The 23,819-nt window shown below is 46.5% G+C and overlaps 3 protein-coding genes across 10 annotated transcripts; 2 read left to right on the top strand and 1 right to left on the bottom strand.

The window, feature by feature from the left end:
• Positions 1-1,748, top strand: LOC108152122 (uncharacterized protein YER152C). The gene is made up of 4 exons (XM_017281206.2): positions 1-260; positions 325-446; positions 518-819; positions 876-1,748. The coding sequence occupies exons 1-4, from the start codon at positions 99-101 to the stop codon at positions 1,550-1,552; spliced, it is 1,263 nt and encodes a 420-aa protein (XP_017136695.1). The 5' UTR covers positions 1-98; the 3' UTR covers positions 1,553-1,748.
• Positions 1,351-23,246, top strand: LOC108152118 (proton-coupled amino acid transporter-like protein CG1139). 6 transcript variants are annotated; one of them, XM_017281200.2, is made up of 6 exons: positions 1,351-1,436; positions 20,052-20,134; positions 20,308-20,457; positions 21,237-22,049; positions 22,122-22,281; positions 22,342-23,246. In XM_017281200.2, exons 1-6 carry the CDS (start codon positions 1,425-1,427, stop codon positions 22,603-22,605), a joined length of 1,482 nt encoding a protein of 493 aa, XP_017136689.1. In that variant the 5' UTR covers positions 1,351-1,424; the 3' UTR covers positions 22,606-23,246. The 6 variants fall into 6 exon arrangements, with proteins under 6 accessions (XP_017136689.1, XP_017136684.1, XP_017136687.1 ...); XM_017281195.2 differs by lacking the exon at positions 1,351-1,436 and adding an exon at positions 9,976-10,069; XM_017281198.2 differs by lacking the exon at positions 1,351-1,436 and adding an exon at positions 10,651-10,772.
• LOC108152119 (proton-coupled amino acid transporter-like protein CG1139) lies at positions 1,596-7,966 on the bottom strand. Of its 3 annotated transcripts, none has more exons than XM_017281201.2 (7): positions 7,629-7,963; positions 3,556-3,760; positions 3,304-3,490; positions 2,614-3,239; positions 2,380-2,555; positions 2,160-2,315; positions 1,596-2,091 (listed from the first exon to the last, which is right to left on the bottom strand). In XM_017281201.2, exons 1-7 carry the CDS (start codon positions 7,672-7,674, stop codon positions 2,000-2,002), a joined length of 1,488 nt encoding a protein of 495 aa, XP_017136690.1. In that variant the 5' UTR covers positions 7,675-7,963; the 3' UTR covers positions 1,596-1,999. The 3 variants fall into 3 exon arrangements, with proteins under 3 accessions (XP_017136690.1, XP_017136691.1, XP_017136692.1); XM_017281202.2 differs by lacking the exon at positions 7,629-7,963 and adding an exon at positions 6,890-7,311; XM_017281203.2 differs by having other exon boundaries at positions 2,025-2,091; positions 2,201-2,315; positions 7,629-7,966.
• Positions 23,247-23,819: the final 573 nt, after the last annotated feature.

The following is a 23,819-nucleotide window of genomic DNA, read 5'->3' as shown; positions in this document are numbered from 1 at the left end:
GCATTTGTTATCACGAAATTGACTATGTTCTATTCTATAAATATGAGTGCAGTTCGGATTGATAAGACCATTAGAAGACAAACATTCTACGGACCAGCATGTCACGTGCCAACGAGGAACGCAAGCTGAAGCATCTTTTCGATGGAGGCGCGTGGAATGTCTACGAGCCGAACATTCTCAATTTGGGTGTCGGGGCTCCGGGAACTGACCTTCTCGAGTCCTGCTGCGATATCTTTCAGCAGGCCACCGAACATTGTCTGGTAAGCGAGTGGCGTGCCTTCATTATGCAATTTCCCATTCAAATGACCTTGTGCACTTTTTCAGCAATATGAAAAGAAGGAAAATCAGTCGCTTATCTTTCAATATGGACCCACAAATGGTTGCTTCGAGGTGCGGCGTGAGATAGCCACATACTTCAGCGCCATGTACGACAGCCCTGTCAACTGGTAAGAGTTGGTCTGCGGTTTTGTGGCTACAATCGTTATACGATTGGACTATCATTGTTTTATGTTTTTAGTGAGGATTTGATTATTACGGCTGGCGCCACAAACGGCCTGCATTTGCTGCTGTCGACGTTGATTGACTTCCAGGGCTATATATTTGTGGATGAGTTCACCTATATGATAGCCCTGGATAGCATGAAGCACTTCACTAGTCTGACCATCGTACCAGTCAAGTTGAATGATGATGGCGTTGATCTGCAGGATCTGGGCGAAAAGGTGGCCAAGCACAAATTCAGCTCTCAGAGCAAGGAGTTCTGGGGAATGTACTACACCATTCCGACCTATCACAACCCCACGGGCATACTGTTCTCGCCAGGTAGGTCTGTCCTCTGGTCAAATAGTTTTCATTTCATTCTCTAATCTATTTTTCAGAGGTTTGCCGCGGCATTGTCCAGCTAGCCAGGAAGTATGATTTTATTGTTGTGTGCGACGATGTGTATAACATTTTGCACTATGGCGAGAGGCCTGAGGCGCGCCTTCTTTCCTATGATGTTCGCTCAGATCCTGAATACGCCGGTCATGTCATATCGAACTGCAGTTTCTCCAAAATTCTTGGCCCTGGCTTGCGTCTGGGCTGGCTGGAGGTGCCGCCACGCATAAGGCCCATTCTGGAAGGTAGTGGCTTGGCCAACAGCGGCGGCTGTTTTAACAACTACACCGCCGGCATTGTGGGTAGCCTGTTCGAGCTAAATCTTGCTCAGAAGCAGATAGCTCACTTCCACAAGACCTACAAGGAGCGAATGCTAGCCACCACAGAGACACTTAGGGCGGAGCTGCCTAAGGGCTGCAAAATGATAAGCCCCAGTGGTGGATACTTCATTTGGATACGCCTGCCGAAGACTCTAGATGCCAGGAAATTTCTCGAATACAGTCTGGAGCACCAGAAGATTGCGTTCATAGCTGGGCCTCGCTTCGCGTCGGATGGCGAGAGTGGTAAGCAATTATTTCGTTTATCCATTGGCTTCCACGGCAAGGCGAAGCTTGTAGATGGAGCCCGGCGTCTCTGCCAGGCGCTTAAGGATTATATGATGCTCGAGACCACTCCCTAGGGCTGGCTGTCCCGTCCCTAACCATCCGCAAGGCGTATCATAATATGGCAAAAAAGGTTTATGTTTATTTATATTGTTGTCTGCTATCATATCATATATCATATCATATCATACTTTAAATAAGGCTTATAAAGATGTGACTTGGCACTAAACTACTTATCAAAGAATTCTATAAACTACACAATGCTTAAAAATATCACAAATCTGATAAACTGTTACGATTACTATCTTATAAAAGATAGAAGGTCAGATTAGAAGTTTACACATTGTACAAAATAGAGCAGATCTCATCTGCAACTGCAACTGCATCTGCATCTGCCGATCCTCTTGTCATTTGTGCTGCGAATGCGAATGTCTACCGATTTAGATATCTTCCGTTTGCTCATAATACTTTCGCTTGAATTGGAATGCCGGCTGGCGAATTAGAACTGAATGCGCGACGAGACACTACTCTGAGAAGGTCAGGACGATCTCCTTGAGTGAGGTGTAAGTGCCAATGACAAGCCCCAGGATGCCCACAATGATGAGCACAAAGTTACCTAAACAAAAGAGCAATCAAATAAGCAAATGATCAATGGTTTCGGGTGAAACGTTAACGTCCACTCACTCAACAAAAGCCAGGCTTTGCGGAGCCCCTTGGTCTCGTACCAGTGCGTGCAGATCTGGATGAGCGCCGGGAAGGCCAGACCCAAAGCCGACAGGCACAAAGCACCAAAAAGAGAGATGAACAGCTCCAGATTGGGTATGGCCACAGCCAGAAGGACTACAGAACAAAAAGATAATCAGATCACTGATATTCCACAGATATGTAAATGTCTTCGACTTACAAGTCATCAGGACAAGAATCGTACGGACTGCGTACTCCCAGAGGAGCTTGTTGCGCTGGGGACCCAACCGCTTGCCCACGTAGTCGTTCCAGGTGATGTCAATGGCCACATAGCAGGCGAGTCCATGGGTTATGTAGATGGCAAATGCCAGCATACCCTTCACGCACTGCGACAGGCTAAAGATTACAGAGATTTAAGGAAAGGTCGAAAGGGGAGACTGGTACTTCCACTCACAGTTCATGCTCCGGCATATTCAGCGTAATGGAACCCAGAACGGCGTTGCCGTAGTTGAGATAGCCGAAGAGACCCATGCCCACGTAGAGGAACACAATGAGGACCATGGAGACGTTGAGGACACCACAGTTTCCACCAAACTTTTGCGGTGTCTTCATCTCATTCTCCAGCGGTAGGATAACACCGATGGCCTCCAAGGCGAACAGAACGGTGCCGAAGAAAAGCGGAAAATTCTCGGGCTTGCCGAACGCATCTTTGCCCTCGGTAGAAACGGGCTCACGGAAGATGTAGTAGCAGATGATGCCAAAGGAGACCATGGTAATGGCATTGGCCAACGTGGAGAATGGGGCCAAATACTTGAGGTTGCGCACCCAATTGATGAGGATCAGCGGCAGCAAGATGATGATCATACAGAGGCGCACATCGATGTTCGTGTCCCCCACGGCGTCCACAATGGCCTTGATGTTTGAGGCGACAAAAACCACGTAGACACAGCAGGTTCCCAGCTGGTAGATCAGCAGGAAGGTGTTCACTACGGTTCCAATGTACGGGGCACAGGCCCTAAAGAAACCCGGTCCCTCGCCCAAAGCAGTCTCCGCCACGGCCGGATAGTTCATGCTAGGAATCTGCAGCGGAGAATAGGGAACACTGATAAATATCTGTAATCCATGGGCATGGAATGAAACCTACCTTCTTCCTTCGGCACAGCTCGAACTCCGCTTTGACCAGCTGATGGATGCAGTACGTGCATATAAACCCAATCACAATGGTGCCAATGGAGCCTGTAATGTAGCCAGAATTGCGGAAGGCATTCGGCATGGCCAGAATGCCCGTTCCTAGAGAGCCCTTCAGCAGATGGAACAGTGTTTCCGAATTGCTATACGATTTGGAGTGGATTAGTTTAAGTGCCTAACGCTCGATCTCTGTTCAATCTCTGCTTACGTTGTGGGATGCTCCACATCGCGATGCTGGTAGGGATTGTAGTCGGGATCCTTTGCCACTATGGCCTTGTTCTTGCTGCTGCTACTGTTGTTGCTGCCACCCTTCTCGGCCAGCTCCAGGGAGTAGGTCTTCCCCATCGGCTTTTGCACAGTGTCCGCATGGTCGCTGACAAAGCCCGCATTACTGTGTCCATTCTTACTCATGGCTGCAAATGGAGTAGGAAATACTATTTAATAATGTCTGTTCTATAAGATCTATCTGCATCTGCATGTGCATTCGAATCTGTGTTTCTCTCTATATCTATCTCTCTCTCTCTCTCTCTCTCTCTCTCTCTCTCTCTCTCGAACCGCAACAAGTGCGTGCAATGTGCAATGTTCGCTTTGCTCTGAAAATAGTCTGTGCCGCTGACATATTTCTAAATTGAAAGCAGACCTCAACGAATGTCAAGTTCAATGCAAGCGAAGCGTTGCCCCATGCCCATGCCCAATCCCATACCCAATCTCATGCCCATCCACATACCCGTACGAGTTGTACGAGTAGTACCCCCAGTGCCTTGCATTTCATGCCGTGTCTGAAACGTGCTAAAATAGAATAAAACAAAACCGAAAAACCTCTCGCAAATGTCGCCAATTTTAGTGTCACTTGTCTCTAGCTTTGGACTTAGCTGCGATTCATTCCCCTTCCCCTTCCCATTCCCCTTTCTTAATTAGAAAATATGTATCTGTATGACGTGGGCAATTTGGGGACATTTTACTGCCTTCCAGTTAAGATAATCTCTCATCTCATCTCTCGCCAAAGATATGGAAAATTTGGCAAATTGCTACAATTTTTCCGGTTCTTCAATCTCGCGAGTCTCTTGCCATATTATCTAATTGCTCTCGTTGACATCTTGACTGCAGATCAGATATGATACATGCACGTTATGAGACCCGAGATCTGATCTTCTGCCTCTTACGATCTTCCGCACCCATTTTCCCTCCGCTGTAAACCTGAATGACTCTCTGCATAATCTCAAGTACAGCGGGTACGGGTTTGTCTGTACCAGAAGTCAAGTCTAAGACATGCGGAAGTCGTTAGCTGATGAATGGAACTCTCAGAAAATAAGTCTTTGACTTTTTGAAACTGTATCGAATGAGCATCGGTCGGAATGAGTCAATGGATTTCCATGGGAAAACTTGGTAGAAAAAGGTGTCAAATGAATTATTGATGAGGAAAAACCTTCAGAGTACAAGTAATTGCTCTCTTGAATACCTAACGAAGCTATGGGAAGTTCTACATCAGAGATAGCTTCAACAGATCTTTGTTTTGTACATAACTTTCTAACTGAAACTGAAACTGAAACTGGCGAAAACCAGACACCCTTTCGACTACGCAACACCTAAATTCGTAGAAAAAATTACCATAATTTATTCTTGGTATAAGCAACTAAACGCCAATACCTTTAGTAGTTTGTTTTAATAATGAAGTGCAGGCAGTTTAAACTGGATTGGAAGTCGTGGCCCCTAGCCGTGTATGTCTTCCCTTTGAATGAGTCGCATATTTTACTCATAAATTAATTTTATTTGCCTTTTGCCAATTTGCAAATTGCCAATTTGTTTTGACTGTTTTTCTGCGCATGATTTAATGGTGATGAGATGATTTCCCTGTTCCGTTTTGCCAACAGAACTAAAAATAGGCGCACATACAATGCAATAATTTTTGAGAAATTGTTTAAGCCCAAGAATTCGCCATGAATCGCATGCCCCGGCCACCGCTCTTCACGTGAAAAAATATTATTTGAAAACAGCACGCGACTCGGGAGGTTCGTTGCTTTTGTCTGCTTCTTAATGTATTGTTATTTATGCATTGTATTTGTCGTCTAGAGTTAGCCAAGTTCAATGAGCCAAGTCGTCGAACGGTGGAACGGTGGAGCGGTGGAGCGGCCTTAGTAGTCTGCAGTCGTCGGAGTGGCTCCGATGTCGAAGTGGTTGAGCACCAATTTCAATTGTCAGCAGCATGAAAGGAAGGCTACGATTTGTATATTCGAGGGCGAAGCTTTTGATACCCTTGCAAAGTGATCTTTTTTCGGATTAGTATACGGTTTTCCTTATGTTTGAAGAGAACATACTAGACATAATTATATTTGTTGTCGTTTAGGTTTGACTATCTTTAGGAAGAAACAATTTTTCATAAAAAGTGTTGTTTTTCAACCGATTGCTTCTGTAGCTACGAGTTGATATGATGGCTATGATATAGTAAGTCGATCTTTGCGTTTCCGACTTGTGTACTTATGGTCTAGTGCTTCGTGCATTAAAAGGAAGGTTCTGTGCAAAGATTCAGACACATGGACATCAAATCAATGTTGATACAGAATTTATTTAGTTTTTAGCTTCACTTTCTGCATTGCAAATCCTCCGCTCAAGCCCATAATACCCTAGGCAAAGATACATCAAGTTGGCCCCACAGCAATTGCTCTGTGATCGGGTTGTCGGTCAAGACGGGGGGGCGGGCGAATCTAAGCCTGGCTTCAAAGCATATAAAAGCCGTCGGCCTTGCTCCGCTTATTGATTTGTGAAATGAATTTTTTAATGTCTAATCAGAGATTTGGTCTCTGTCTGGTCTGGCAGTGAATATTTCCATCTGAATAGGTTCTATCCACAGACCGCTCTCTGGTAGCTTGCGATGGTGCGAATTCGTTGCATAAACTGCATGGGCGAAGAACACGATACGAAAAAGTTGCAACAGTGTCGAGAAGGGGCACGCTAGAATGCTCCGCTCTCAGACTTCAATCGAATTATAACGGCCGTTAGCAACGCTAAAAGTAATTTATCATGGGTGATTTCTCTCTCTCTCTCTCACTCTGACTCTGAGGTGTGGTCGGAGTCCGGGCACTGCAAGAGTGCACTGATCGGACGATATCTGCTTTGAGCTGTCTATAGCTTGACCAATGTGTTTCATGGATGATATGCACCCCATCTGGAGGCTATGCTGCTTATCACTCGAGTCCATTACAACGCACACATCATGTGCAATGTGGGTCTGGAATTCCTTTCACCAAATATCCCTGTGGACATACGAATCACTTGTTATTTTCCTGGCAAACTGCTCTGGCGACCCTTGTCCCGGGCTATTTCTGTGCACTTGATCAATGATTTGCGTCAAACCCCCACTGGCTGGCTACCGCTTGTCGCTGGCTAAATTTAAATGCAATTAGTGGGAATGGAATCCACAAAGGAGCTTTGGTCATCTGTTCCACTGGTTAGCTCACTGCCCGACTTACTTTACTAATTTGCAAAAGACTGTAGTCGCGACTGTGGCGACTCGACTTCCGTTCCCGAAAAAGTGTTCCACTCACCGACTGTGCAGCAGCTGCTTGGCGATAGACGACTTTCTTGTATAACTCGAGGAGAAGCGAAGGAGCGGTAACTTCACTTGGCATATATTCGAATGGTTCGATTCGAAACACTTGCAATATCGCTTTCGCAATCCCCAATTACTAAACCGACACCTTTTGCCAGCCAAGGGCACTCGACAAATTCGCTGTTGCTGTTGCACGGACACGGGCACTGGCTCTGGCTGTGGCACAACCACAATTAACCGAAACACCACTCGCTGAGACACCACAAAATCTAATTCAAAAAAAAGAACCCTCGCCACGCCGCACACCTATTATATGATCATGTATTATAGTTGTTGGTTGGCTGGGTTGTGTGTGCGATCTCGGTGCGATCTCTCTAGCGATGTGATCGTGTTGGCCGCGCGTTAACGACTAAATCAGACCCAACGTGGGTCACCAGTTTTAAGCATCGCGCGAAACGTTGCACGACGCACACACACAGCGAAACATCTCGCACATTTGTCGAGTGTCGCAGAATCCACAGCGCCGGATTGGGGCTCTCGGGGCTCGCTCGCGGGGCGGACAGCTTTCATTTGTACATCAATCTGATCACTTAGGGCAAATTATAGAGCATGCCCCCGCGCACCGAAAGCTATCATCAGCTGCCACATCCTAGACGGAACTAATTGCTATATCCACAATGATCCACTGATCCATCAATCAGAGCACTAAGTATTCCTGATTCCATAGCGCTCACCTGTTGGTTTAAAGGTATCATCATTGGGGGGGCTGACACACTTCATGTTTCATGTAACCATCATCATCATTATCATTATCATCATAATCATCATCATCATAATCAAGACCTCTCTCCTCGTCCCGTTCCGTGGGCCACTTTCCTGTCTTGGCACAGACTCGTTGCCAAATATTTGGCTGCCTGTCGTTGTATCGTGTCGCCCCTCGGGCATTGGCTGCTTCTGCTGCTGGTGCTGCTGCTGTTGCTGCTACAGCCATATGGCAAGACCACAAAAGAACCAGTAAGTGCTGTCCAGTGACTAGACTCCCAGTGTGGCAGGTAGCTGTGTACCTGTGGCACTGCACTGAACTGCTGCTGCTACTGCTACTGCTGCTGCAATTAACATGTTTTTTTTCTGCAGGGGGACAGGCGGCAATCGATTCGATTCGATGCGATGCGAAGCGAAGCGATGGCTTAATGCACTTTCTCAGCGTGCAACCGGTTAATGGGGGAGGAGGCGGGGGGTGTTCTTCGGCCAGTCGCCTGCTGCTAACTTGGCCAAATGAAATTTCATTTGCAGACGGCAGTCGGTGGCAGTGGGGCCTTCCTCCGGTCTCGATCTACGGGTACGTGCCCGAGCACGCATTCATTCGCATGCATTGCGCATACGCCGCGTGCCACAGTTTGTGTCTCCCTGGCGTTCGATTATGTCTTGGGGCTGGCATCTACCCTATATACCAAGCAAATGTACTTGTGGAGCTCCCTCGGTGGAGCAGAAAGCCAGCCTGCACCACTCGCATAGAGTATAGTATGGGTATGGGGTACGGTACCCATCGAACCGGTCAGAGACGGCGCTCCATCTCGACTTGCGGCTCTGACGTAGTCGCTCTTTCGTCGTCTATCCACTCTTGACTTTGGCGGTGACGTTGCCAACCATTTGGCCAGACGGCTAGTCCGTGGTTCACGTGCACATCAGGGAAGCTCGAACCAAATCCATAAACGTTTATTCAACCCAATGACGCGGGAGGGTACGCTTAAAAGAGATGATCGTCCCGGTATTGACTCTTTTCCTCTTTTACTACCATTTAGCACCACTTAGAGGCCATATAATCGCTGTTTATTGGCTTACTTTGATGCCAATTTTATGTTGTGTTTATAGGCCACAAATTCGATAGGAAAAGCCTTATCTGACGTCATAAAATTAATGGCTTGGAGGTGTGATTTTCAGATTAAATGTTTTCATAATGAGGATGTACTGGTTATTAAGTTTGAAAGCAACACAATTATAATCGATTTGAGGCCAATTTTCATTATGGAACGTGACAAATTTCCATAGAAAAAACACCACTTGCGGTTAAATATAGAAATTGACGTCTGATGATTACATGCTAAAACTAAAAACAAGCAATCTTTTTGGCTAATTTGTGGAGTACAGTGTGGCAGGCATTTGGAATTTGTTTCGAAACACTTGCAATATCGCTTTCGCAATCCCCAATTACTGAGCGACACATTTTGCCAGCCAAGGGCAGTCCGATAACAACAAAAAAAACCCTTTCCAGCCAAAATTCAAACATTAATCTAGCGCGTCAGGCACACGCAATGCATGTTGTTTTTGAAATACTTAGGCATACTCTTTTGAAGAATTCGCTTGAGCGTGTCGAGTAGTGCATCAATGTAAGCAGTTGGGAGCAAGGACGTGCCCACCGATGCTCTACTGTATTCCAGCATACAGAGCGTAGCGAAATGAAACACTCACACACTCTCTCCCGTAGAGAGGTAAACACACAATAAGGGAAAATTGGTTTCGCCATGAACTTGTCCAGCACTTGGTGGGTGCTTACATTCCATTACAATGGAACACGTGCCAAATGAACAGAGTCATAGAGACATGTCCATGGAGATGCTTCATTCACATTCTCAATCGCATGCCCATGCTCATTCCCATTCCCATTGTCACCCTCCAGTCAGGTGGTCGACTGCCCTTTGGCCTCGACAATAGTACTCGACAGAACTTTTACTTTCCATTCAGCAACAGAGGCAGAAACATACACGTGAAATGGGAAATTCTTTTTGCCATGGAACCCATATATCATACCGCTGTGCTGGTGGTGTGATTCTCAATTGAAAAATTACTTTGTTATTCTCAATTTGTGGCTCTAACACACAGTTTTAGGCATTATGCGAATCCCATTTCGGGACTGGATCACTGCTCCCCTGATGAGTGCTGATTTATTATTATTATATTATGGTTTCGTTTGTTTCGAATGAAGGAAGTGGGAATTGAGAGTGACACAATTCCTCGGATTGGGTATGGGTCGACTCTAGAATCTAGCTGTGATCCACGGACCTGCTGTTTTGGATCCGCAGTTGGAACCCGTTTGGTCAGGGTGAAAGAAGGTGCGTTGTGGCAAGGTCTCTGGCATTCTGTTCTGTTCTGTTCAGCTTTTGGGAGATACGAGCATGTAAGTTGCATCAAGTTTTGTGAGAGCTTTTTGGCCTAATCTATGGGGAAGTGATCTGCCACCAACTACTGTTTCTAATCTGAGTGGGAGATAACCATTGTCTGAACTTAAAGCCTCTTCTCGTATCTGTATCTTTATATGTTTATCGGCGGGGCACTGGCACCAAAAATGTTGTCATCTACGCGTTTTTTGAGTTATTCCTCACGTTCTGGTGTCTGGGGCCGCGACTATGGAATTGCAATAAAAGAGACCAGACGAGCGTGGCCAACAAGCACCTATGACATCCATTCCACACTCTATTCATACTCGATTTCAATGCTAATGCGACTGTTAGTGTTAATGTTAATGTTAATGCTAAACCGCGTCCATTGCCAAGTACATGTTTCAAGTGCTTCGGGGGGTGGGTGTCACTCGAGCGGGTTCCGAGAGCTTTCAACTGGAGGAGACGGAGCGGAGTTGCGCTCAGATCTGCTCTCCTCTGAGTGCTTTGCCAACTTTTGTTTAAAATTGAATGTCGGTTCAGATTCGCGTCTTTATTCTGTGATCACCAATCGCTGTACAAACAACACTCCTGCTCTCGTTCGCGGCGTCGTATACTTGATTTTAATTGCTACTGATTCTGATTCTGTGCGGAATCCAGTTCCAATCGGTACAAACAATGACGCTGGCCGTGATTAGTGGAACAGGCCAAGCCTGCGATACTGTAAGTCCCTCGGAAAAGCATTATCGGTTCGATCCGAAAGTGATAACATTCCCCAGTCCAATCGTCTTGGATAGCGGACAGCTCGTTCGCGAGCCTCGAAATTGAGGCATCAATGAGACTCGTGAACACTGGACGTTGCAGTGTAAATCAAAGATAAATAAGATATAAATCATTGAAAATCAATCTGATACTTGATACTGATACTGATACAATCTAAAGAGGATACAATGTCATCATCCCTTTCCACTGTGCCCCTGTATATATCACTTGAGATTGTATCGTTTAGTGATTGTAAAGCAGGCAAATTATATTTTGGCAGGTGCTTATCAGGGTGCGGTGCTCCCCTTTTTTATGTGGGCCTCGGCTAATCCCTCAACTGGCAGTCGTCCACTGACTGTTACCTAATAGTGACTGTTCTAAAAGCCTCGCGCTGCTCGGCTCAACGGATAATGATAGAATCGACACTGGAACAACAGCGTGTAATTAACAATAAGTACTCGTTAGCCAAGCCCGTGGAAATGGGTGAATAGTGAATGGGGGAGGCGTCTCCAAGATCGGTTGACTGAGAGACGTACTCCAGGCCTTGACATCGGATGGTTAGCTTCCGCGTTTAGTGGCCAGAAGTTTTAAGCAAAGTGATTCACTGGCTGTGAATCACAGCCGCCGATCCGTTCCATAAATATAGTAATACGAGTATCTAAAATTGTTATGCGATTTATCGGGAATTATCAGTTGTGGGGCTATTTTGGCCACTTGCATACCCTAATCAGCTGGGCAATACATCGATTCTTAATTAAATGAGCACGCGAGACCCCATTTTGGTCTGTCATGACAGTGGCGGGTCCTGTGATCTCCTACCACAGTCCTATTAGGGGCTATCTTCAGACATTCCTTAATTAACAGCGTCATTGAAACGATAGCCGACACTTTGTACCCTGGCCCTGAAGCATTTTGTTAACCTCTTTTGCGGATATACCCAGATAGGAAAGTCTTATCCGCATTCGAGTGGTAGAAGTTTCTTGGCAACCAATGTGTGGATTGCCGATTAGTTTAGATTCTTGAACAAAGTGCTGTGGTTGTGGCATGCAGGATGCCTGAAGAGGTGAGAATTTGAAATTGTGTGATGTGATTTGAAGGATCCAAGGAAATGCTGTGTGAACTAAACGTGTGTGCAATCCTCCAAAGGATCCAAACAGCTGCCAATTAGTTAGTCCAGAAGTGTGTAAAATGCTCTCCCAAAACTTGAATCAATTACCTCACATCGCATTCAAAGTCAACAACCTGAGCGTAATCGCATTATAAATGACATGTTTGGGGGTTTTCTCAACAAGTGTTTTTTTTGTGAATGGCTCAAGGATGTACGCGTACGCGTCCGAGTCCGAGAATCGTTTTGTGCTGTGTGCTGTGGGTGGAAGTGATTTGTGCTTTGTGCTTTGCATGACAAGTGGAGTGTGGCCGACACTGTGAATCTGCTTAGGTAATACCCGATCGGTGCATCATTTCTCTTCTCTCTGGTTCCGCTTTCAGCGTGCTCGTATTATTTCGCCTGCAGGCGGACTCTGTAATTATTGGCGAGTATTGCAAACAATTACGCTAAATATTTCAGGCCAAAAACCGGTTGGACAGCCCCAGATTTAGGGTGCATGTCGCTGGTACTCTCTGTACGGCTGATGGCGACGGCTCTTTTGGCTTTTGCATATGCAAATTTCTTAAATAAAACAATTTTCAAGTGCTTGGGATTGCTGTAAATTGGCGTTCAAGTACGACTTGATTCGGATTTGGCCCCGCTGCCACGCCCTCCGCTCCCCCCCCCCCCCCCGATATGATATGTGATGCTGTGAAAGCTGTCGTAGTTATTTATATATATTTATCTGTAAGCTAAGTAGCTAAATCCGTCTAGATCGGTAGCAGAGGTCACACGAATTAAGGAGCTTGATTTTCTCAACAAACAAAATCAAAGCTATGGGGCGTATGAGCAATGTCAGAACAACCAGTTTTACAGTATAACGACACGCGACAATACGTTTTTGAATTGGTTTATTACCTTAAACTCTTCGAGTACTGGAAATAGTAACGGAACGAAAAAATTTAAGTATTTCTAACAGAAAATAATCTCGTTTCTACATTAGTTTTACACCTTAAGTTACTACATCATCTCTACACCATATCTACATGAAAGGCAGGTGAACAGAATGGTGATGTTAACATTAACATAACATTATTGCATCCAACGTAAAATGAATCTAAACATACCATGTTAACATATATTGGATGGTTCCATTTATTGCCGCCCTTATTCATGGTGGCGCCACTATAGCTGCCCCAAAAGTATGCAAAGATATTTTTGGCCGCAAGGAAACTATGTAACATTTTTAGCGGTTCAAATTCAAATTTAAAATTTAAAACCATTCCACGTACAATGTAGGTGCAATTTCAAATTGATCTTTACTAAGCACTCTTAAGTCTCAATTAATTATTATTATTTCGCAAGTTAACTCTTCACTGCAAGGTTCTTTCCCTGATCTCGAAATCAAGGCTCCCCCCAATCTAAATCCATCGCCGGATTCAATTTAGCGCAAATGCGGTCAAGTTTGAGTGGGTTTCTCCAATTTCTCAATTGCAAAGAAATTGTGAAAATTTCCATAAATATGATTCGCAGGGAAGCAACCGGCTCGAACTGGTTTCGGAGCATATGAGACGACGCGTCGCGACGTGCATATGATTTGGGAGCACGCTCAAATTACCCGTGATTAAATACGACGCAGAAATCAAATTGATTTCAATTCTCCAGCAAATGATTGATCCGACTCTGCCGAGCGGTGGACAGTCGGCCGGCCCTTGGCGTGTATTTTTGGCAATCAATTCCGGCTGCGATCAATTCATTCTGGTTTGTGGGGTTGCACGATTCAATTGGCAGCCAATTGATGCCGATAGCCGACACCCCACAGCATTACCCCTCCTCTAACCTGGAATCTTATCTACGCGATATCTATAATTAATTAGCCTGCTATTTGCCATGCACATCTCCTATTTATCTTTCCATAACGCACCCCTGTTTGAGCTTTCCGAAACGTTCCGATTCATGCAACCTTTCGCACGATATCTGCAGCCTGTGAGGCATGTGACGCATGTTAGTTGGGCCTTATAAGCGTTTATCTGGAATGCCGCCAAACGGTACTGACTCCCGACCATATGTACATATAAGCTTGCTCTCTGAGCTCCAGCCAGTTTCCTTTTGGTCGGCATTGGGGGTTCCCAAGGCAAAACTATCGAATCGAAATGCAACCGAAATAACGGAAAACACTCTCTGTCTGGCAAGCAAGCGAGAAAACGCCCTCTCTCTCTCTCTTCTCCACGCTCACCCTCTGATGCGCTGCGCTCTCTCTGTCGCTCCGTGGGTATATGCGCTCGCTTCGGGGAAAACTGTTACCGAGAATCGGAACGGATCGGGGGTTTTACTCGCCCGATTCTGTGCAAAGGTTGGCATTCTTGTTCCGTTTTTCAAACCGTGCGGTTGCTAGAACTCCGAAAGAAATTCATTCACTCAAATCCCACAAAGCGCCAGCGGTCTTGGCCTCGTACTTAGAAAGTTGTCGCTCGTTCGCCTACCTTTCGACACCCGGTTATCTCGCAAGTTGCATTAGTAATATTGCATTTCTATATTATTCCTGCCAAAAAACCAAATTGCCCAAATACCGAGTCTCAACCATTGCTATTAAATCTCCCATTAAATTCTATTTTGTATCGAAAAAAGTGCTTGGAAACTGCTGCTGGCACAGGCTGCTGCCAGCGTCGTTTATCGTTTCGCGCACCACGATAACCGCTTCTGCCTACTGGCCACTGGCTCCTCCAGGATTACCAGCTCATCTGCTCGCTCTGCACCATGAGTTTCCACAAGAGCGACTCGCGGACGCCTTTGGCTCCGGCCGAGTACACCGTAAGTAGTGGTCATCTGAATACTCTCGAATGGGATGGAAAGCAAGGGAGATCTCCCTTGGCTACTGAAAGTCTAGTGCTTAGTTTTCTGTCCTCTGTATCTGGTATCGTCGCTCCTCTATCGCTATATGTACGTGATTCTTGTGATGTCATGTGCATGCATGACACAACTGCAATTTAGACACATTAATTTGTATAATGCACATCATCAGCACTCACTAGATAATAGCCAAAGAAGATAATTATAATAGGCCCCGTTTGAGTTTGGGCGATTGATTTGGGGAAACTTTCCGATGACTTGTCGGGTGTATATTTCGCCATATCATGGATATGGACGTGTGATTCGGATACTCCATCAAAGACTTTACGCTAATGCCATATTATTTTATTGATCGATCGGGTCTTTCCTGCTTTCGGTTCTGTCTGTCTGTGCGACGACTGTTTATGCAAATCTCTAGCCTGTTTGTTTGGATTGAGATAACAAACTGAAGCCTAATTTCGGGGATGATTTCTGGATTTTTCCTTCCGCCGACTTATAGCAGAGGCTCTGCCCTGGTCGTATGGTTGTTATGAGAAACGCGCCACACCACATAGTTGCACCCTCACTCCTCCCTCTCCGTCCCGCAGGACAGCCGTTGTCGACGGCGAGTGGAATTTTCCATTCATTGCGCCGCACTTTTATGTCTGCTCGGGCATTTTCCCATTTGGTCTGGCATGGCAGATTGTAGGGCATCCAAGTGGCCGACTACCTACTGCGTCAGCACTTCTGAGGGTCTCAATTTCGGTCTCTGTTCAAGTATCACGTCTAATGGAAATATATCGCATATACGCATGGTACGTCATGTACCACCTTTGACTCTTGGTCTCGTCCCTCAACTGTTTTTTTCGGCTGCTGCGCAAGCGCCAAATGTTCTTCTGTTCTTTTGTTTGGTTCGCGGGGAATGTGCTTCATGTGCACTTCTGTTCTCTGGCTTAAATTCGAGTACTGGACTGCGACTCGGACTCCGACTCCGAAACTCGGTAACTTTCCACTGCTGCGGCAGAACGAACCCACGCTGGAGTGTGTCCAATGGGAGCAACTCTCTCGGTCCAAAAGCAATTATGCGCAGTTTGCTTTGCCCCACCAGCTGCAAATCTCTCTTTCCCTCTCTCTCTCGCCATGCCTCTCCTTCTATTGAATATTGTACATTGAATCAGCCTGCACTTGAAACTTGAACTACACAGCACTCCAGAGGTGCAATACTGAATAGCATAGGCTAACGGTAGCAATAAAGTCGTCTGTTATTCGGAAAATCGTCATCAGACTCCTCAATGCAGTATCTAATATCGGCCCGTGACTGACACCAAAAGTATTTTAAACAGAACAGGTGACTGGCTTCGATTCGAATATCTCTGATACCTGACGTCTAATATGTGATGTCTGAAGCCTGATCATCGCTGAATCGATCATGCAGGGTATGCGGAAATCGAAGTAATCTACTCGGGCTACTACCCCAACGCCTGCACACGTATCTTATCTGTTTGCAAATTGCAGGCGCCCCACTAGCCATGCCCGGAGGCGTTTTCCAACTCCCCCTTTATGGGACAGTTAAAGCCATTGGAAGATCTCTCTGTTTGCTAACTGACTGACAGATTGCCGATAATTTTCAATGCAATTGAGCCCTCGGCCACGTGATTTCACATCGAATTCACTTCTCGATTCTCGGCTTACACAGTTTTTCAGACAGACTGTTCTACCAATGCGCTTTTTGTTTGCATTTTTCTAAAATAAATATAAAATTTTCCACTGCAATTTGTTGGCGTTTGCCGTTTTCGTTTTCGTTGTCGATGTCGATGTCGATGTCGCTGCTTCTGTCATTTCAGTTTCCCCCCCATACTCCCTGTTACCTGCGCCACTTCCATTTCCATTTCCACTTTTCGCTTACATAAGTTCAATGGCACGCCAGGCTGGGGCGTTTGGCGAGCGTTTGGGGCGCTTGGGAGTTGGCTTCGGTTCCCCATTGTTGACAGTTTTAATTAGAAAACTAAACTAAACGGAATGCATGTGCGCCTCAGAATGCTGCGTCTTTTCTGTTTTAGTCACTGCTGCAGCGGGATCGTGACCGTCATCGCGATCGCGATCGTGATCGTGTTAGGGGTGGATTGATTTGGTTAAGAAAAAGACGTCACCCTTCATAGATTCGTCATGAGTAGAGTAGCGGGCTTAAAGTCTTGAGAGTATGGGATTACTTTAAGATTTCTACGATTCCTTATCGCCGCCGCTATCGCAAAGAGAAAGATCGGGAAATACCTGCCATAAAAATCAAGTCCATGGAATGGCAGTGACGGATGAGTAGGGCAGATGGGTGGTGGCACACCCAGACTATGTATGACTCAGTAGAAGTGTGAACTTCTAGGAATCTCTATTGAATAATCTTGCGTTTATAGATTTTTTAGGCTTGAGTGGTTGTTTTTTACTAAATTTTGAGTAGTATGTATCTATCAATTTCGTGATAGCTTGTAATGATTCTATCTGCAATTGAGATTCCGTAATGGTTCCGTGCATTTCGTGCTTCTCTTACGTAAAAGCAGATCCGATCCGTACCGATACAATCTGAACAGATAGTAGCCCAGAGATCCCTTGGGTGGAATCCGCTCGCATTTTCAGTTTCGTTCAATTTCGTTCCCCGTTGGACTTTTATCATTATCTCATTATCAATGCTGCTCCCCTCTCCCGCTCTACCGCTCCGCCGCTCTCTGCATTCGTCACACATTTCGCTATGTTAACTGCACTTGACGCCATTTTGAACCCGAAGTGCGCCAGCGACACGTGTGGTTGCTGCTGCTACTGCCGCCACTTCAGTCTCGTCTCTGCGTCCGCTATCAGAGAGAGCGCTTTCAGAGAGCGGACACCAGCTATGTTTACATTCTTCTTCGAACTCACAATTCTCCCCTCTCTCTCTCCTGAAGCCAGCTCGCAGCTACTTACAGCACCAGAAGGGTGCTTGCAATTGGGAAATTGAATAACAAATGTATGGCGAATAAGTGAGCAGTACGATTAGTTCGCATTGCAGCTGTCCAATTATTATGCCCGCTTTGTCTATTTGTTTAACTCTTCCTTTACGCATTTGCAGCGCTATTTTGCTCTTTTCTATGGTTCACAGTGGATGCCATCTGAAGCGTAAAGAGGTTGGGATCGAGGAAGCTTTTGGCATGTGGGCACATGTTTCAAACTAGCTCGGCATATTTGGGTCTTGTCTCTAGGGGGAAGTCAATGAAGCGTGAAGAAACGCCTTTGGAGATTATATTTCGGAATATTAGCATTTTGTGGTTGAACTTTTGTGAGCATGATCCCATTGACCAATATATTTCTTCAAACATATGTATATATTTTTAAATCGGTAGAAATCCGTCCTGAAAACCATACAAATACCTAAAAAATAATTTCCCCATTCCACATGAAATTTTTCATTTAATATATGTACATTTAAAGTGCGGCTAACGGCTATTTTTATCAATACCCACATATTATGGAAAAGCATTCTTCTTAGAGCCTTAAAATATAAAGATTCATTATGTTTACCGGATTCTACATAAGTTTTTACATTACCAATACTTTTTAAATGTATCTATACATGGCGCGCCGCGACGTTTACATAGCTATGTTAAGCTACCGGCTAACATTACCGGTTAGCAGTCGTCTCCTCTGCTTGATCGCCACTAACCGTTTCGAGCTTTCCAATGCATTTGCTAGGTGGCGCCACGACAACCCGCCAGAATACAAACAATTCAAAAATACCAGCGACAAAAATTAACAATCAACAACTTTTATTGGATCCAATTTGCTGATTTAAAAAACTAAAAAAGACGCGACCATTTGCGAATATTTCGTGCTGACTTTTTTGCGGCTTTTTGCACGTACATATTTTGCACAAATTCGCAGTTTCCTCATTAATTTTCTGTTTACGTCGCACCGTTTTATTTTCACCGCTGAAAACGAGCGGATTCCTAAACACAATTTATATAAAACACGCCCGCACTCACCCCTTTGTATCAATTTTTGTGCGGCGATCACGTGTGGGGAGGTGGGGGGTTGGGGAGGCACTGACTGGCGTGACGTCATTCTGCGACTGCACCCAAAAATCGGTGAACTTGCGACGCTTCCCCCACCCCCACATTTTCCACTCGAGAGGCACAATGGCTAGTAGAATAATGCTCGTGGGAGCCCCGTCGAGAGAGAGAGCCATCTCCTGGTCTGGGGCTGGCATGGGAGGGCATGGGAAGGAAGGGGGGCGCTTTGGTTTAGTTTGTCGCCGTCATTACACCGCTGCTGGTTCGCTGGCTGTATGGCTGTGAGGCTGCCTTGAAATTCAGTTGGTTGTCGCCGTTTGAAAGAGTCACGCGCTGGGTCTGCATCTCCGCCCACCTCCTGACCAAAGGCCATCGCGTTACCTGCTGGAATCTCTCTCTCTCTCTCTCTGTCTCTCTCCCCTACTCGCTCTGTCTCTGTCAAGGTATCTCTTTTGACCTTGGTCCGGAAGTCGTCAAGCTGAGCGCCCCCGCCGGAAAACCGCCCCTGCCGCCGCGTCGCGAGCAGCAGCCCGAGGCTGGCATGAGCCTTAATAGCTTCGGGCCCGGGTCGGGGTCGGGGCGAAAGCGGGACGGACGTGTGTCCAGTGTCGCGCTTAGTCGTCACAAGCTGAAGATGTCCTTGAAGCGGGGTGGCCCCCCGCCGGCGGCGTCGAGTGGAACGGCGGTGATGACCACATCGCTGGATTCTGTGCAGCAGGTGCAGCAGAAGACGCGATCGAAAGCATGAAACACACCACATACCGCACCCACCCCACCTACCCATCCCCGCGTCGTGGCGAGGCCTAATGCACAGCACACAATACGATGCGGCAATGCTGCAAGAGTTGTTAGGATATTGGCAAAACGATCTAGTAATTTGTGCGATGATTTCTGTGGTCATAAAACTGCATTGAACTTGTTCATTGATCTTGTTTGCGTATTTTTCTAATTTGCTATTTGGCAAGCGATATTTTCGTCTGTTTCTCGGCTGCCACTGCCACTGCCACTTCAGAGAAAGATGCAGATACAAAGGCAGATACAGATACAGATGTAGATGCAGATACACATACAGATACAGATGCAGATGCCGATAAAGATACAGATAAAGATACGGATAGTTTTAGATGCAATTTCGGTTGCAGCTGCGAAGAGCTTTACATAATTCCCACTCTGCGATGGGACGCTCTCTTTTTGTCTCCTGCTCTTTGCCTCGCACCTTATTCATCTGGCATTCCTTTTTCACCCACTCTCTCTCTTTCTCTCTCTCTCCCTCTCTCTACCTCTCTCTCGCAGAAAATCCCCACGGTTGTGTCGAGCGGCTATGACAGCGAGAAGCCCCAAGGCGGCAGGAACAACGCGAGCATAGGCCAACCCAAGTGAGTATATCCGCCAGTCGGATCGGATTGAATCGGATCGCCCCGATCATTCGATCAGTCGATGCCTCAGGCAGCGGCAGTGTTGTTAGCAAAGTGCACGGCGGCGCGATGTACAAGAACATTGACAACGAGTCCTCCACGACCATGTTTGAAATGTACTCCTCTTCGGACAGGTTCATCCGTTCGGACATGGCTGACGTACCCGTCCAGCAGGCGGCTGGCTCCACCCTGCCACTGGTGATCACGCGCAAGAAAGGCGGCGGCGACTCCGATGATGGCAACTACAATCCCTTCGAGCACCGCAAGGTGGAGCATCCCACATCGTAAGTACCACCCCAATGTTACCACCTTACATTATATAAACAACAGATGATCGCTTACGGCGGGCGGCCCTCCTCAATGACTAATCACATTAATTATACGCTCTGGTGACCCACCCGCCCGCGTCATTGACCTTTTCCCATTGCGAAATCCGAAGAGAATATAACGGAAATTCAATTTCGTTGCCATTGTCCTTGGTCTCTTGGCTTCCAAACTAAAAATAAAAATAAAAATAAAAATAAGGTAAATTCGCAAGGAAAATCTCAGGCGAATGAAAAGAAAACGCAGAAAGAAAACGAGAAGCCCCGCCAAATGTTTTGCTCGACTCGTTTATCGTGTGGAATGAGGAACGCTGCTCTCCTAATCACCCACCCGTCCCCTTCCCACCCATACGCCCTCTCACGCCCGACGTTTGACGCCTGACGAGAGCAAACGCATCCGCACGGCCTTGCATCAAGAAATGATGCATGAGAGATCGGGCGGTGGGTGGAGGAGGCGTGCAGTGGCTATTTTCGGCTATGTCCACGAAAATCACTATTGACCAAAGCTTTTGGGCGCATGCCTTCGAAATTGTTTTGTTATGGAATAGGCCTGTTATGTGCAATTTCCATTTGTGCGCCACATCAGCTGCTCCCCACTGCAGGGGGCTTTTCCAACGAAAAACGTGATTCGCCCACGTAAAATGTATTCGATTTTTGACAGCAAAATGCGGCGCCCATTAACCTTTAGAATATATTGATCGCACAAATGTTAATTTATTATTTGATTCGAATTTCCTTAGGGATCTGGAGACATTTGTGCATCTGCTGAAGGGCTCCCTGGGCTCGGGCATCCTGGCCATGCCCATGGCCTTCTCACATGCGGGTCTGTGGTTCGGTTTAGTGGCCACTTTCGCCGTGGGCACCCTCTGCACCTATTGCGTGCACGTCCTGGTGAAGTGCGCCCATATCCTGTGCCGTCGACGCAAGATTCCGATGATGGGATTCGCAGACGTGGCCGAACAGGCCTTCTTGGATGGTCCTCCTGCGCTGAACCGCTGGTCCCGCTTCATACGCTTCATGGTGAACAGTTTTCTGGTGCTAGATCTGCTTGGCTGCTGCTGCATCTACCTGGTGTTCGTGGCAACCAACGTGGAGCAGGTGGTGAGCGTCTATCTGGAGACCGTGCTGAGTGTACGCGTCTGGATTATGATTGTGACCGTGCCGCTGATCTTCATGTGCCTGGTGCGGAACCTCAAGTTCCTTACGCCCTTCTCCATGATCGCCAACATCCTGATGTTCGTGGGCATTGTTATCACCTTCATCTATATGTTCACCGACCTCCCGGCTCCCGCTGAGCGCCCCGGCCTGGTAGCCGTCTCGGAGTGGCCCCTCTTCTTCGGCACCGTGATCTTCGCCCTGGAGGGCATCGGCGTAGTGATGTCCCTGGAGAACGACATGAGGAACCCCACTCACTTCATCGGCTGCCCCTCCGTGCTGAACTTTGGCATGGGTCTGGTCATTGCCCTGTACACCCTTGTAGGCTTCTTCGGCTTTCTTAAGTACGGTCCCGACACACAGGCTAGCATTACGCTTAACCTGCCCCTGGAAGACAAGTGAGTTACCTAATCTATAATTCTTAGAACATCCAAACTCATCCAAAATACTGTTCTTTGCCTTGTCTGCAGATTGGCTCAGTCCGTGAAACTGATGATTGCCATTGCCATCTTCTTTACCTTCACGCTGCAGTTCTACGTGCCCATCTCGATCCTCTGGAAAGGGCTGGAGCACAAGATCAGACCAGAACGCCAGAACATCAGCGAGTACGGACTGCGTGTGGCGTTGGTGGTAAGCTATGATGCTTAATCTGCTTTTGGAAGCGTCTGCTGAAACTGTTATCTCTTTCAGGTGCTGTGCGGAGGCATTGCCGTGGCGTTGCCCAACTTGGGGCCCTTCATCTCGCTTATTGGAGCCGTGTGCCTCAGTACGCTGGGCATGATCGTGCCGGCGACAATCGAGCTGGCCGTGTACCACGAGGACCCCGGCTATGGACGCTTCAACTGGCGGTTGTGGAAGAACTCGGGCCTGATACTGTTCGGAGTGGTAGGCTTTGTGGCCGGCACATACGTGAGCATCATCGAATTCCATGCCGAGTTCAGTGGCGGCCATTAAGCCTCCGTCTCGCGGGGCCGCGCAGCTTATTGCTAATTTAATTTAAATTAGTCTTAAATGAAACTCGTCTAAGCACAGGGATGTCTAAGTTAAGTTTTTAACTAATTTTAGGGCTAACCAAAGTTTTCTATGACTCTAAACTTCCTGTCTCCCCATGTGGTTATCCTGCTTCCCCTTTTCCTCCTGCTCCTCTTTCTCTTCCTTTCACTCCTTTCAACTATCCCCCCATGCCCCATTAGTCCCAGCTGCAAACCGAAAGGAAACTCTTACAAACAACAAAAGTATTTCGATTTAGTCGATGCCATGTTCACCACGCGGACGTGGCATTAAGCTTACTTAGGAATTCTTCTAGAAGTGATTTTGTAACGTAGTGATTTTGAAAACAACTTAGTCGTAATTTAGTTCCTACTCACGTTGTTCGAACTAGGCCAAGACACATGGACGGACGCAGCCAAAATTTGTTGCTTCTGCTCATCTATTTTTTTTTTTTTTTTTTTCATATACTGTACATTATATACGCCCTATTTCAATAATCATGACATATTATTCAATACACAAAGACCCATTGCCCCTCACTGGCTCAATAAAGCCCAGGGGCAACAGAAAATCGCATTAAAAAAATAATAAATCTTTGAAAACCACCCAATGGTCAATTATTTGAGCTATAACTCGGCTGAATAGCGGCCGATCTAAGGGTGGCATGACTTTTCGTGATGGGGAGAGTCCTGCCAACCGATTGGCATCAGAAAACAGGACATCCAGCATATCACGATTTTCGCAAAAAATCATGATGGTTACATCATTGAATTTGCCAAAAATCGGCCTCATTTTCGTAGTCGAGATTTTGATGCCGTTCGACAGGCTGGATCCTTGTGATCCTGGGACAGTTGGTTCTTCGCCGATCTGGCCCTATTTGTCTGAGCTATAGCCTTCGGAAGATTTGGATTTACGCTTCATGGAAACACTGGTATTTTCTGCACACTATATCTCGGTTGAAAAGCGGCCGATCTGGGCGTGGCATGACTTTTCGTGATGGGGAGAGTCCTGCCAACCGATTGGCATCAGAAAACAGGACATCCAGCATATCACGATTTTCGCAAAAAATCATGATGGTTACATCATTGAATTTGCCAAAAATCGGCCTCATTTTCGTAGTCGAGATTTTGATGCCGTGCGAAAGGCTGGATCCTTGCGATCCTGGGACAGTTGGTTCT

Source organism: Drosophila miranda, chromosome XR (genome assembly GCF_003369915.1).
Source record: "Drosophila miranda strain MSH22 chromosome XR, D.miranda_PacBio2.1, whole genome shotgun sequence".
NCBI lineage: Eukaryota > Metazoa > Arthropoda > Insecta > Diptera > Drosophilidae > Drosophila > Drosophila miranda.
The sequence above is the reverse complement of the archived record's forward strand: the minus strand, read 5'-3'. Positions and strand labels throughout refer to the sequence as shown.

Excerpts from the sequence above, each read along its gene's own strand:
- LOC108152122 (XM_017281206.2), top strand. The coding sequence starts at position 99 with ATGTCACGTGCCAACGAGGAACGCAAGCTGAAGCATCTTTTCGATGGA. Across the intron at positions 447-517 it reads TACGACAGCCCTGTCAACTG|TGAGGATTTGATTATTACGG; the intron begins GTAAGAGTTGGT and ends TTATGTTTTTAG. Across the intron at positions 820-875 it reads GGGCATACTGTTCTCGCCAG|AGGTTTGCCGCGGCATTGTC; the intron begins GTAGGTCTGTCC and ends TCTATTTTTCAG.
- LOC108152119 (XM_017281201.2), bottom strand. The coding sequence starts at position 7,674 with ATGAAGTGTGTCAGCCCCCCCAATGATGATACCTTTAAACCAACAG. Across the intron at positions 3,240-3,303 it reads AGCTGTGCCGAAGGAAGAAG|ATTCCTAGCATGAACTATCC; the intron begins GTAGGTTTCATT and ends TCTCCGCTGCAG. Across the intron at positions 2,556-2,613 it reads AATATGCCGGAGCATGAACT|CCTGTCGCAGTGCGTGAAGG; the intron begins GTGAGTGGAAGT and ends TGTAATCTTTAG.
- LOC108152118 (XM_017281196.2), top strand. The coding sequence starts at position 19,300 with ATGAGCCTTAATAGCTTCGGGCCCGGGTCGGGGTCGGGGCGAAAGCGG. Across the intron at positions 20,458-21,236 it reads AAGGTGGAGCATCCCACATC|GGATCTGGAGACATTTGTGC; the intron begins GTAAGTACCACC and ends GAATTTCCTTAG. Across the intron at positions 22,050-22,121 it reads AACCTGCCCCTGGAAGACAA|ATTGGCTCAGTCCGTGAAAC; the intron begins GTGAGTTACCTA and ends CCTTGTCTGCAG.